At 57.1% G+C, this 12,915-nt stretch overlaps 1 protein-coding gene across 4 annotated transcripts in view; it reads left to right on the top strand.

Annotated features, from left to right (window-relative positions):
- Nucleotides 1-12,915, top strand: part of MRC2 (mannose receptor C type 2) — a 63,127-nt gene that overhangs the window by 42,334 nt on the left and 7,878 nt on the right. For all 4 annotated transcript variants that reach the window (XM_036450649.2, XM_036450648.2, XM_045586336.1 and 1 more), the window contains exons 9-20: nucleotides 1,535-1,642; nucleotides 4,041-4,156; nucleotides 4,834-4,982; nucleotides 5,790-6,007; nucleotides 7,679-7,821; nucleotides 8,885-8,987; nucleotides 9,263-9,401; nucleotides 9,511-9,546; nucleotides 9,834-9,994; nucleotides 10,129-10,196; nucleotides 10,860-10,960; nucleotides 11,252-11,394. In XM_036450649.2, coding sequence (XP_036306542.1) covers nucleotides 1,535-1,642; nucleotides 4,041-4,156; nucleotides 4,834-4,982; nucleotides 5,790-6,007; nucleotides 7,679-7,821; nucleotides 8,885-8,987; nucleotides 9,263-9,401; nucleotides 9,511-9,546; nucleotides 9,834-9,994; nucleotides 10,129-10,196; nucleotides 10,860-10,960; nucleotides 11,252-11,394 — 1,485 coding nt within the window. The remainder of the gene's footprint in view (nucleotides 1-1,534; nucleotides 1,643-4,040; nucleotides 4,157-4,833; nucleotides 4,983-5,789; nucleotides 6,008-7,678; nucleotides 7,822-8,884; nucleotides 8,988-9,262; nucleotides 9,402-9,510; nucleotides 9,547-9,833; nucleotides 9,995-10,128; nucleotides 10,197-10,859; nucleotides 10,961-11,251; nucleotides 11,395-12,915) is intronic.

Genomic DNA, 12,915 nt, shown 5'->3' with positions numbered 1-12,915 from the left:
TTTGACCCCCTCCCCCTCTTCTTCCCCCGACTAGCGGGGCCACTCTGGGCACGTGACTTAACCTCTGTGCACCTCGGTTTCCTCATCTGCAAACGGAACACGGATGGTGCCAACCTCAGGGGGGCACTGGGAGGGTTCAAGGAGTTAGTTCTCACGAAACCTTAGGACGCTGCTGTTCTCACCAGCAGGTGGCATCGGAGGCCACGTTACGTGGACATGCTCCAGGGGCCAGGATGCCCTGTGCAAGTCCCTGTCCCCTCGTGAACGTAGTGGGCGGGCGAGGACTGTTGGCCAGGGCCCTGGCTCAGAGGCGGAACGGGCAGATGGAGGAATGGATGCAAGGCTTCGAGCAGAGAGAAGAGACCCTTTCAAAAGGGACAGGGCCATAGAGATAGACTACCCACCTCAGGGACAGACAGGACACTCTGGTGAGATACCACACACCACTGCTTTTCAGAGAGAGTTGGAAGGGAGGAAGGAAGGGGAGAGAGGCAGAGAGAGAGAAAAAAAACCCACATGGATATGAGAGAGACACATTGACTGGTTGCCTCCTGAACACATACCAACCAAGGGTGGAAGCGAATCCAAAACCCGGATATGTGTCCTTGACTGGGAATCGAACCCGAGGCCTTTGAGTATGTGGTCTCTCGCTCTAACCGTTGAGCAACACTGGCCAGGACAAGAGGGTGCTATTTTAAAATTTATAAACATGCCCGGCTGGTGTGGCTCAGTGGTTGAGCATTGACCTGTGAACCAGGAGGTCACGGTTCCTTGGTCAGGGCACATGCCCAGGTTCCGGGCTTGATTCCCAATGGGGGGTCTTGCAGGAGGCAGCCGATCAGTGATTCTCATCATTGATGTTTCTATCTCTCCCTCTCCCTTCCTCTTTGAAATCAATAAAAATGTATTTTTTAAAAATTTATAAACAGTGATTTGTTGAGAGTGTGCTACATGCCAGGCATCCCCCTGGGGGCTGGGATACGCAGCACCCTGCCCTCAGATGGGACTAAAGGCAGACACACCACCCCTGGGGCGGCTGAGGACAGAGGAGGGACAGGATTGAGGAGGGGACTGAGGCCTGAATTGCTGTTTAGTGCATCCTCTGAGATCCAGGTCTGGGCGCACCGTCTGCTCAGCCTGGCTCTGCAGGTCCTGGCTGGACACCTTGCAGAACTGGGAGTCTCATCTGTCTGTCCTGCCATCCACTACACTAGCAGACTCAGCCGGTGTTTATGAAATGGGCTGTCAGTCATCTAAAGGAGCGCCTCTTCACATGGAGACAATGCTTGTCAATGCCAGGCAGTTGCACATCAACTCTGTCTGCTCCCCTCTGCCCCATGAGGCTTACCCAGCGAGGCTTACCCAGCGAGTCCTGCTTTCCCCGTTTCGGAGCCTGGCACACAGAGAGGTCAAGCCGCCTGCTCAGAATCACACAGCGAGCAGAGGCAGGGCCGGGTCTAGAAGCCTGGTGTGTGAAGGGCTTGGGAGGTTTGGGGGAGGAGGCCTGAGAGTCCCTCTCACCCTGCGTCCCCAGGAAGGCCGCTGGAATGACAGTCCCTGTAACCAGTCCCTGCCGTCCATCTGCAAGAAGGCGGGCCAGCTGAGCCAGGAGACCACCGAGGAGGACCACGGCTGCCGGAAGGTGAGGGTGCTTCTGGGTCTGGGTCCTGGCGGCCAGCAGAGGGGCTCCGGGGCGAAGGGGGGATGGGAATCCTGCAGCCTCCCGCGGCGACCTCCCTTGGCACACCCTGCTTCCCGCTCTCCAAGCTGCCCCCTCACCGGAAGGAGTGGGGTGGGCTGAGGCGGGGCTGTGGGGAGGAAGCAGAACTCCCCACCCACATTTCTCAGCCTCTTCTCCACCGGGAAGCCACTTTCCAGAGAACAGGAGGTACCCCTAGTCTGACCAGTCTTTTTTTTTTTTTTAAGTTTTGGTCCATGCTTTTTAAAAAATATATTTTATTTTTTTTTTAAAAAATATATATTTTATTGATTTTTTAACAGAGAGGAAGGGAGAGATAGAGAGCTAGAAATGTTGATGAGAGAGAAACATCGGCCAGCTGCTTCTTGCACACCCCCTACTGGGGATGTGCCCACAACCAATGTACATGCCCCTGACCGGAATCGAACCTGGGACCTTTCAGTCCGCAGACCGACGCTCTACCACTGAGCCAAACCGGCTTCGGCTATATTTTAATTTTTTTTAATTTTATTGATTCTATCGATAGAGAGAGGGAAAGGGAGAAGGGCGGAGAGATAGAAGCATGCATGAGAGAGAAACATCCATCGGCTGCCTCTTGCATACTCCCTGTTGGGGATCGAGCCCACAACCTGGGCATGTGCCCTGACCGGGAATGAAAACTGACCTCCTGGTTCAAGGTCAAACTTCAACCACTGAGCCACACCGGCTGGGCATGGCCAGCCTTCACCTGAGTGGAGGCTGCCAGGGTGAGCCCGTGTCCTCTGAGCACCCTGTCTCTGCTGGCACGCAGCACACCATCTGGCATAGGGGGCGCCTGTCTGTCTCTGGAGGAAGGAGGCCATTGTGGGGTCTCCCTCCTTGTGCTCCAAACTCCAGGGGCTCCCAGGTGTTCAGGGGGGAGGGAGGGGAATCAGTGAGTGTGAGAATGAGGGTGAGCGTGGGTGATCAACCCACCTCCCTCCTCCAGCCCCCAGCCCCCAGCCCCCAGCCGAGCAGGGGGTACGTGGTGTAGATGTGTGAGGGGAGATTGCTTGGAAAGAACGCTCTGTGGTATTTTGGCCCAGACGTCCCCATCTGCTGAGGCCACAGTCCCACCCGCCCTTTGCCAGGTGGTTCTTTGTTTTCTTTGGGTGAAGCCCCATGACCACACCCCACCTGCACCCACACTCTTCCCCAGGGGAGGGACAGGAAGCACCAACAGGCATGCCCTCCCGTGGGAGGCGGGAGAGAACTGACAGGCCGGGCTGGAGAGTCTGGGGGACCAGCACGGTCGGGGAATGGTCCCGGGCTCTGGCCTGGTCTGGAGGAGGTGGAGGAGGGGGAAGAGGAATTACTAACTGCCCTGCACCAGGGCTGGCCTACAGTGTATGTGCTGGGCTAATTAGCCATGGTTAGCACTCTGAGGGAGCCAGGGGTCTTAGCACAGCCCTCTGGGCATATGGGATTCCTCTCCCCACCCCACCCCACCGGCCCCAATACGTACACATGCGTCCAGTGAGCACACGCACACCCACACACACACACCAGCTTCTCTGTGCCCTGGCTCCTGCCCAGAGGGCTGCATCTCTCTCCTAACTTCGAGCCCACGCCCCAGGCTTCCCACGTCAAGGCCTGCTGGCAGCCAAGGCCCTGGCAGGCATCTGGAGCCTTCTTAGCAGGAGCAGGGCTGTGGTGAGGACAGGCCAGCCTCTGTGGAGGGGGTTCAAGTCCGGGCTCTCCCTTGTTCTGTCTGTATAACACCAAGTCACTTAACTTCTCTGAGCCTCCACTCCTCATCAGAGAGGCAGGAGCAGAGAGCCCCTGAGGGGAGAGGGGTCTGTGGGCGCGGGGGCCAGGGGGGCATCTGCTCAGGAGCCGTGGTCTTCCTTCCATTGCTCTGCCGCCCCTCGCTGAGGGTCCGTCTCCCCTCCCACCCCCCGGCCAGTCACAGCCGCTGCGCACTCCAGCTTTTCCAGGCCCCCGAGGACCGCCCAGCCCCCTCCACGTCCTGGCCACTCTCCCGGCTTTCTGGCTCTGGTTTCTCAGCCAGCTGGCAATGTTCCCGCTCCTTCTCTTGGTTTACACGTTCGAGAGGAGGCCACGGCGGTCACGGGCTGTCTCCGGTCAGCCCTCCTTGGGCCCTGCTTCCTCCCCTGGCCTGGCGGTTGTGGGGAATGGCGGGAGCGGGAGGCTGGCGTGACAGCATACAGCACTCAGCACAGCGAGGGCCGTCTCTGCTGTCAGACAGCCCCTCCCAGCACATTCCGGATGCCGCCGGCGTCCCCCTGCCCCAGGATTTAGGGGTGAGAGAGGCGTGTCCTCCCCCACAGACACCCCTCTCCTGCCCACTCTCTCGAGCCAGGGTTGGAAGTGGCACAGCCCATCCTGCTACTGGCTGGGAGAGGACCAGGTGACCTACAGCGAGGCCCGGCGCCTGTGCACGGACCAGGGCGCCCAGCTGGTCACCATCACCAACAGGTACCGGAGGGGGAGGGTCCCGGGCCGGCCTGCTCCTATGTCTTGGCCTAATGTGGCTCCTCCGTCAAACGGGGGCGTCTTGTCATCGAGCACAGAAGGACCTAAGATTGTCACAAGAAAGACTCCTGATTATTATTTAAAAAAAAACACACCATTTTATTGATTTTTTACAGAGAAGAAGGGAGAGGGATAGAGAGTTAGAAACATCGATGAGAGAAAATCATCGATCAGCTGCCTCTTACACCACCCCTATTGGGGATGTGCCTGCAACCAGGGTACATGCCCTTGACCGGAATTGAACCTGGGCCCTTCCAGTCCTCAGACCGACGCTCTATCCACTGAGCCAAGCCGGTTTTGGTGAAAGACTCCTGATTATTACGCGACTCCATTGTGGGGTGGGCCTGGGCAGGGGCACACACAGGTAGAGGTGTGGGTTCGATGCCCAATCAGACACTTGGCTGGGTCTGATTTCCTCTGCTTTCTCCTCAGCCGGGCTCAGAGGGCAGCTGGGCTGCTGTGTGTGAGCGGCAAGGCCCCCAGGGATCCCCACTTCCCTCACGGAGTCACCGATCGGACACAGCGCCTCGGCTCCAGGGGCAGGGAGGGCAGCTGGCGTGGGGCCCAGGGCGTGGGGGGAGAGCCGAGGCACGACCCCCTGACCGGCCTCCTCCCCGCAGGTTCGAGCAGGCCTTTGTCAGCAGCCTCATCTACAACTGGGACGGTGAGTACTTCTGGACGGCCCTGCAGGACCTCAACGGCACCGGCTCCTTCCGCTGGCTCAGCGGCGACGAGGTCATGTACACCCACTGGAACCGGGACCAGCCTGGTGAGCCCTCCCCCCGGCACTCCGCCCGCCTCGCCCTCTGACCTCCGAGGGGGACCCGACCTGCCGGGACCGAGACCGGGCTTCCTGGGGAACGGGCCCTGCCTGCGGGGAGGGGAAGCTGTCTCAGACCCCGATTCTGCTGTGTGTTAGCTGCACATCTCTGAGCCTGTTTCCTCACCTGGGAAATGGAGCTACGGGTAACTTCCCTCATAGGATCGGTGTGAGGCTTAAAATGATTCAGATATGTAAAGCCCTTAGACTAGTGAGCACCGTGTGCTTGCTGTTATTATTATCATTTCACATTCATTATCTTTTTTTTTTTTAATATATATATTTTATTGATTTTTTTTACAGAGAGGAAGAGCGAGGGATAGAGAGCTAGAAACATCGATGAGAGAGAAACATCGATCAGCTGCCTCTTGCACACCCCCTCCTGGGGATGTGCCTGCAACCAGGGTACATGCCCTTGACCGGAATCGAACCTGGGACCTTTCAGTCTGCAGGCCGACTCTCTGAGCCAAACCGGTTTCGGCACATGCATTATCTTTTTTTTTTTTTTTTTTTTTTTACCCTTTTAATAACCTGCTGAGGTAGGTGATGAGACTAGTTCAGAGAGGTTAAGCAACTTGCCTACGAGCTCACAGGAGTAAACACAGAGTTAGGGCGCTACCCCCCTCCCTGTCCTCCCGGGCCCCCTCACGGACCGTGTCCCCGCAGAGAGGGCCACCCGGTGGTGTGTCCCGCAGGTGAGGGGGCGCCGGGCACGGCTCCTCCTCGGCATACAGGCGTCCCTTCTCTGTCCTTCAGGGTACAGCCGCGGGGGCTGCGTGGCCCTGGCCACGGGCAGCGCCATGGGGCTGTGGGAGGTGAAGAACTGCACCATGTTCTGGGCTCGCTACATCTGCCGGCAGAGCCTGGGCACACCCGTGACGCCCGAGCTGCCGGGGCCAGACCCCACGCCCAGCCTCACTGGCTCCTGTCCCCAGGGCTGGGCCTCCGACCCCAAACTGCGGCACTGCTATAAGGTAGGAGGCACTGCTGTAAGGTAGGCGGTAGCCCTTGGGCATGAGGGCAGGGAGAGAAGGAAGAGCAGAGAGGCAGCTTACCTTGAGGAGAGGTGGGTTCTCGGTGGGACCCAGCCACGATCCATGCAGCAGCTCCGAAAACACTTTCCCCCACATCGGACTACAGACAGAGAGCATTTCTGGTGGAACTCTTGCCAGTGGAATCTGGGTCCTAGTAGGTGCTCAGTAAATATTTGAGGAATTGATGAAACCATATAGATCATGGGTTTCAGAGTTTCCCAGAGTGGCCAGGCTAGAGATTTGGACAAAATAGAAAATCTTCAGCCCTGGCTGGTGTTGCTCAGTGGCTAGTGTTGGCCCAAACACTGAAGGGCTGTGACTTTGATTCCAGGTCAAGGGCACTTATGTGGGTTGCAGGTTTGATCCCTGCCCTCCACTTGGGCCTATATAGGAGGCAACCAATTGATGTGTCTCTCTCACATCGATGTTTCTTTCTCTTTCTCTTCCCCCCTTGTCCCCTTTCCACTCTCTAAAAATCAGTAGGAAAAATATCCTCTGGGGAGGATTAAAAAATATCCTATATACTGAAAGCCTCATATGCTTTGTCCGGTCATCTGTTCGGCCATTCAACCAATCAAAGTGTAATATGCTAATGATATGATAAGGCTCACTATGATGTGCACTGACGACCAGTGGGCAGTCAACCAGTTGACCAGTCGCCATGACATGCACTGGCTACCAGGGAGCAGATGCTCGGTAGGTTAGCTTGCTGCTGGGGTCCAGATGATTGGGACTGAGCGAGATGGGCCAGACACACCCTGAAGCCCTCCCACTACCCATCCCCAGCTGGCCAACCTCCTGCATCCCTCCCCACCCAGCCCGATTGTGCACTGATGGGGTTCTTCGGCCTGGTCTGAAGAACCAGGAGGTTGTACCCTCTTGCAATGATGGACCTTTCCCGCCCCCCAGTGCACAAATTTTATGCACCAGGCTTCTAGTTTTTTTTTGTGTGTTTTTTTTTTAAATAAAATCTTCAGGCTGCCTCTATAGAAATGGGGATTCACTAGGTAGGGGTGGGGCCTGATCTTTTGTATTTTAAAAAAATATATATTTTATTGATTTTCACAGAGAGGGAGGGAGAGGGATAGAGAGCTAGAAACATAGATGAGAGAGAAACATCGACCAGCTGCCTCCTGCACACCCCCTACTGGGGATGTGCCGCAGCCAATGTACATGCCCTTGACTGGAATCGAACCTGGGACCTTTCAGTCTGTAGACCGACGCTCTGTCCACTGAGCCAAATACGAACAGTTGCGGCTTGTTTCTATTTTTAAACCCCATGGGCTTGGCAGCCACTGATGTAGGCCACGGTCTTTTATCTGAAGTCCAGGGGGGTGAAGGGACTTGCCCATAGCAAACTGTGGCTCTGCTGGGGTGAGAGCCCAGCTCTCTCTCCTGGTGAGCGGGACTGGGCAGGATGTTTTCCAGGAGCTGCTCTGTCAGCTCCCTCCTCTGGGGCTCGTTCTCTGAGGAGCAGGTTTGTCAAAACCAGCCTGGGACCCTGTTCCGTGAGCCCCAGCCCCCTCCCCACTGCTGCCCTGGGAGGGCGGGTGTCCCCGGGGGAGGCGGGCCAGTGGGGGCAGCTCGGACAGCTGGACTCCGCACCTGCAGGTGTTCAGCTCAGAGCGGCTGCAGGACAAGAAGCGATGGGTCCAGGCCCAGGCCGCCTGCCAGGAGCTGGGGGCCCAGCTGCTGAGCCTGGCCAGCTATGAGGAGGAGCACTTTGTGGCCAACATGCTCAACAAGATCTTCGGGTACTGAGCCTGGGGCGGTGGCGTGTGTGTGTGTGTGTGTGTGTGTGTGTGAGACTCTGGTTTTGCAAAGCAGGGTGAAGGCTCCTCCAGTGAGGCCTGTGTGAGGGCTTGGAGTGACCTGTGTGTCTGCTGCTAGTGCCAGGACCGTCTGTGCCCCTCCAGGGGCCCTGGTTTCCCTGGAATGGAGGCCTGGTGTTGCCCACCAGTGTCAGTGCCTGCAACACCCACCTCCCCAGACTCACACACTTTTACACAAGTAACTGCCCTCCCTCACCCTCCTCCATTGCAAAACCTTGTTCAAGCTGTTCCAAGCTGAGTGTTTCCCCCCCACCCTACACCATTCCATCACAACACACGCTCCTCAACAAAAAGCTTTTCCTGAGGGACAGGAGGAGAGAGGCTACAGCGGTGACCTCCTCTCTGTCCTTGGGCTCCGGCATCCTGTGGCTCACACACACACACACACACACACACACACAGCACCTGCAATCCCCTTAGCCCCGGGGACAACCCAGAGGGGTCCAGGCTCCCCGAGATCCAGGGCTGTTTCCTCGCGGCAAACATCATGATTGCATTCTTTCACTAGTAATTATAGTAGCTCGTACGTATCGCTTCTCACCAGACACCAGGTACTATGCTAAGCAGTCAATTCTCCCAGCAGCCCTGGGAAGTAGGTACTGTCATCGGCCCTGTGAGCTGATGGGTTGAGTTGGTCCCCCAGCTGGTCCGCGGGTGAACCAGGCCTAGAGTCCAGGTTTACCTGATCCCAGAGCCCCAGGTCTGACCACCCCACCCACTTCCTAAGCTCCCTCTGTCGAAAACCTTCCGTCTTGTTGGCAGAGCAAGCCCCACCCAAAGGGAAGCCAGGGAAGGGAGCCAGGCCACCCACCACCCCATGAGCTGGGTGCGGGATCCACTGGGGGCTCCCTTTCCCCAGGAGGGTGAAGCCTAGATGGAGAGGCCCCAGGCCCCGGGGAATAACCAGTCCAGAGCAGGGGGCTTGCTGGACACTTACTTCTCTCACTCCCATCTCTTCTGCCCCACCCCCTGGGCTGTGCTGAAGTGAGTCTGAGCCCGAGATCCACGAGCAGCACTGGTTCTGGATTGGCCTGAACCGTCGGGACCCCAGTGGGGGCCAGAGCTGGCGCTGGAGCGATGGCCTTGGGGTGAGGAGGCCTGATGGGGTGGGCGGGGCCTAATTATGGGCGGGGCTTTGTCGTGGTCTTTTGGGGGCGGGGACAGGTCCTGGAGATGGGTGAGAGCTGTCAGAGGTACTAGGTCTCTCTCTACCTTGGGCCGGAAGGACCGTAAAGGAAAGGGCCGGTGGTGGGGGGTTCCCAGCTCAGCCCAGGTCTCTTGTTCGTCTGTTCTGGGGACTGGGTACGGGGCAGCTTGCGCCTTGTGCCTCAGGGCCTTCTCCCATGCTGATCCCCGCCTTTAGTTCTCTTACCACAATTTCGACCGGAGCCGGCACGACGATGACGACATCCGGGGCTGTGCGGTGCTCGACCTGGCCTCCCTGCAGTGGGTGGCCCTGCAGTGCGAGACGCAGCTGGACTGGATCTGCAAGATCCCCCGAGGTGGCGCGGGGTGGCTCTGGGGGCCTGGGCCTGGGCGAAGGGCGGCGGGCCGGGAGCCAGGGGCAGGCCTGCTGTTCCTGCAGCGTCTCTGTCTTCCTTGTCCCTGTAGGCTCCGAAGTGCGGGAGCCTGACGGCAGCCCCCAAGGTGAGGCCCCCTGTGCACCCCTATCCTCCCCCCACCACCCCAGAGCAGTCCAGAAAGGGGAAGAGTCATCCCCTCCAGGGTAGGCCTGGCTGGGACAGCATGAAGAGAGTTAGGGGTTCCAACCAAGAGATAGGGCACCCCAGCTCCCTTGGTCCTGGTCTGCTGGACTCGCCGGCCCTCCAGCCCTGGCTCTGCCCTGGCTCTGCCCCGGACCCACCTTGTCCTCCAAGGCCTGGCAGGCAGCGCCCGCCTGGCCGCCACGCCCACGCTGGTGCTGCCCCCCGCAGGCCGGCGGGAGTGGCTGCGCTTCCAGGAGGCCGAGTACAAGTTCTTCGAGCACCACTCCACGTGGACGCAGGCTCAGCGCATCTGCACGTGGTTCCGCGCCGAGCTGGCCTCCGTGCACAGCCAGGCCGAGCTGGACTTCCTGGGCCTCAACCTGCAGAAGGTGGGCGTGCAGGAGAGCAACGGGGGGGCGGGAAGGGGGGGTGAGCTGGGGCACAGGAGAGGGCCGGGGAAGGAAGGGCAGGGCTGGCCGCTGAGGAGGCCCTGCAACTCTCACGTGCCCACCGGCTCCCTTAGTTCTCCCGGGGCCAGGAGCAGCACTGGTGGATCGGCCTGCACACCTCGGAGAGCGACGGGCGCTTCAGGTAGGGGGCGGGTGGGTAGAGGGCAGAGCAGGGGGCAGCGGGTGCGGGAGAGGGCACTCGCATGGACGGCTAGCCTCGACCCCAGGCTGGAGGTAGGGACGCTGCACAACACAGACACAAATAGGCCTGCCCCTCGATGGCTGTGTGACCTCGAGCAGGTGACTTAACTTTTCTGGGCTTCACTGTTCTCATCTGAATACGAAAATAATGAGGTATTAGAACTAGGAGGTATGTGAAGTCCTTAGCACTGCATCCAGCACACGGTGGGGCACTAAAGCATGGCAGCTGGAGTCACTCGTGAATAAAGTCTGCTTAGGAACTGGGCGAGGATATAATGATGGGCCAGGAGGGGCCTCTTCACACGCAGGGCCCACCTACATGTGAGGGACCAGGCGCACACGGGCATCAGCACACCGTTGCTCGGGAGCCCTGCTCAGGGATTCTTAGACTCCTCCCGTCAGAGAGAGATCAGTGCCCCCGGCGGGCTGGGCCTTGTCTGGTCCTTTGGTTTCCAGCTGCACTGAGCCCTGTGGTCCCACTTCTCAGCCTGTCGATGAGCTCCTAAAACCTGGGTCCTTCCCGCCCCCCTCCTCCATGGCCTTCATTCGGGGGAGGGGAGGCCTGGGCCAGTGCTGGCGTCAGCCCTGCGTGGTGCCATTGCAGGTGGACAGATGGTTCCGTTATAAACTTCATCTCCTGGGCACCTGGCAAGCCTCGGCCCATCGGCAAGGAGAAGAAGTGTGTGTACATGACTGCCAGCCGAGGTGAGGGCGAGGTGGGGCGGAGAGGGTGCGGAAGCCGAGGAGAGGGGCCGTGTTGGGGGCAGGAAGGTGAGCCTGTGCAGTCGGTGGCCATCAGTCTCTTATCTTCCTTCTTCCCACAACCCAGGGAGGGCTGGGCCGGAGCGGGGAGGGCCCGCCCGTCCTCGTGGCTGCACCGCCGCAGGGAACCTGGTTCAGAGTTGGGCTCAGGCTCCTCGGGGCATGAGAGGAGGGTGCTGCCAGCCCTGAGTTGGGGGTGGGGGGGTTGACTGTTCTCTCCTCCCCTTTCTGCAGAGGACTGGGGGGACCAGCGGTGCCTGACAGCCTTGCCCTACGTCTGCAAACGCAGCAACAAAACCAGAGAGACACAGCCCCTCGACCAGCCGCCCGCCGTCCGGGGGGGCTGCCCCTCTGGCTGGAGCCAGTTCCTCAACAAGGTAGGAGGCTGGGGGGCACACACACGGGAGTCAGGAGAGGACGTGACTATGAGGAGCCCTCGCCTCAGGAGTCCTGGCCCTTGGCAACATCAACGTCATGGCCTCTTGCCAGTGCCCACCAGCCTCTCCCGGGCCCCACGGCCAGGGCTGGACCCCTTGGAAAATGACTCACGTAGTAGCATCTCCTGACCCATCAGTAGATAAGATTGTCCAAATCGTAGACCAGCAGTCGTTAAACTTTATTTTTTTATTAAATATTTTTTTTATTGATTTTTACTGAGAAAGGGAGAGAGAGAAACATCGATGTGGGAGCAAAATATTGATTGACTACCTCCTACACACTTTCAGTGGCGATCAACACTCAACCCAGGCATGTGCTCTCACTGGGAATTGAACCATTAACCCCTCAGGGCACAGGTTGATGCCCAACCAATTGAGCCACACGGGCCAGGGCTCATTAAACATTTTGATATATTAGGGAAACAAAATACTGAACATAAAGTTTGTGTGTACATATATGTGTGAGTGTGTGTGTCTATAGAAGATATATATATTTACCTCCATGCTAATGTGACTAATATATATACACTGAGTGACCAGATGATGATGATTTCTGAACGCATAATAATCTGGCCCCTCAGTGTATATCCTATATAATAAAAGGCTAATATGCAAGTTGTCCCCTCAACCAGGAGTTTGACCAGCAGGCAGGCCGGCCAACTGCCCATGTCCCCTCCCCCCTGGCCAGGCTGGCCAGACCCCACCCATGCATAAATTCATGCACTGGGCCTCTATTATACACACACACATACACACACACACACACACACACACACACACACACACATACCCTGAGTGGCAGATTATTATGTGGTCAAAGATAATAATAATCTGGCCACTCAGTGTATAAGAAAATATGCATGAGAACAAAACCATATATAGCATGAGCTAAAGATTTTTTTAAAAATGTATATTTCATTGAATTTTTACAGAGAGGAAGGGAGAGGGATAGAGAGTTAGAAACATCGATGAGAGAAACATTGATCAGCTGCCTCCTGCACACCCGCTACTGGGGATGTGCCCGCAACCAAGGTACATGCCCTTGACCGGAATCGAACCCAGGACCTTTCAGTCCGCAGGCTGACGCTCTATCCACTGAGCCAAACTGGTTTTGGCTAAAGATTTAAATACAGTATTTTAAGTTGTTAACTTTTTCTGTATTAGTAGTATAAAAAAAATTGTGCTCACTCAAAACTCATCAATCATAATCACTATTAATATTTAAATAATTATAAAGAGCACAGTGGCTGAATGTTCCTCATTTAAAAACATCTTGGTCTGACACTTTGTGATTCATGACTCACGGGCCTTGTTTGAAGTTCAGATTTTTTCCAAACATGATTTTAATGGTTGTTGCTGATTAAAACGTTGCCTCACAAAAGACAAATAGATCGAAGTGGAAAATGTTCATCCATCACTGGCTGGGCTTTCTAAGCAATGCTCTCCATTTTTTCAGTCCTT

This window comes from Pipistrellus kuhlii, unplaced genomic scaffold, assembly GCF_014108245.1.
Source record: "Pipistrellus kuhlii isolate mPipKuh1 unplaced genomic scaffold, mPipKuh1.p scaffold_m20_p_22, whole genome shotgun sequence".
Classification (NCBI taxonomy): Eukaryota; Metazoa; Chordata; class Mammalia; order Chiroptera; family Vespertilionidae; genus Pipistrellus; species Pipistrellus kuhlii.
The sequence above is the reverse complement of the archived record's forward strand: the minus strand, read 5'-3'. Positions and strand labels throughout refer to the sequence as shown.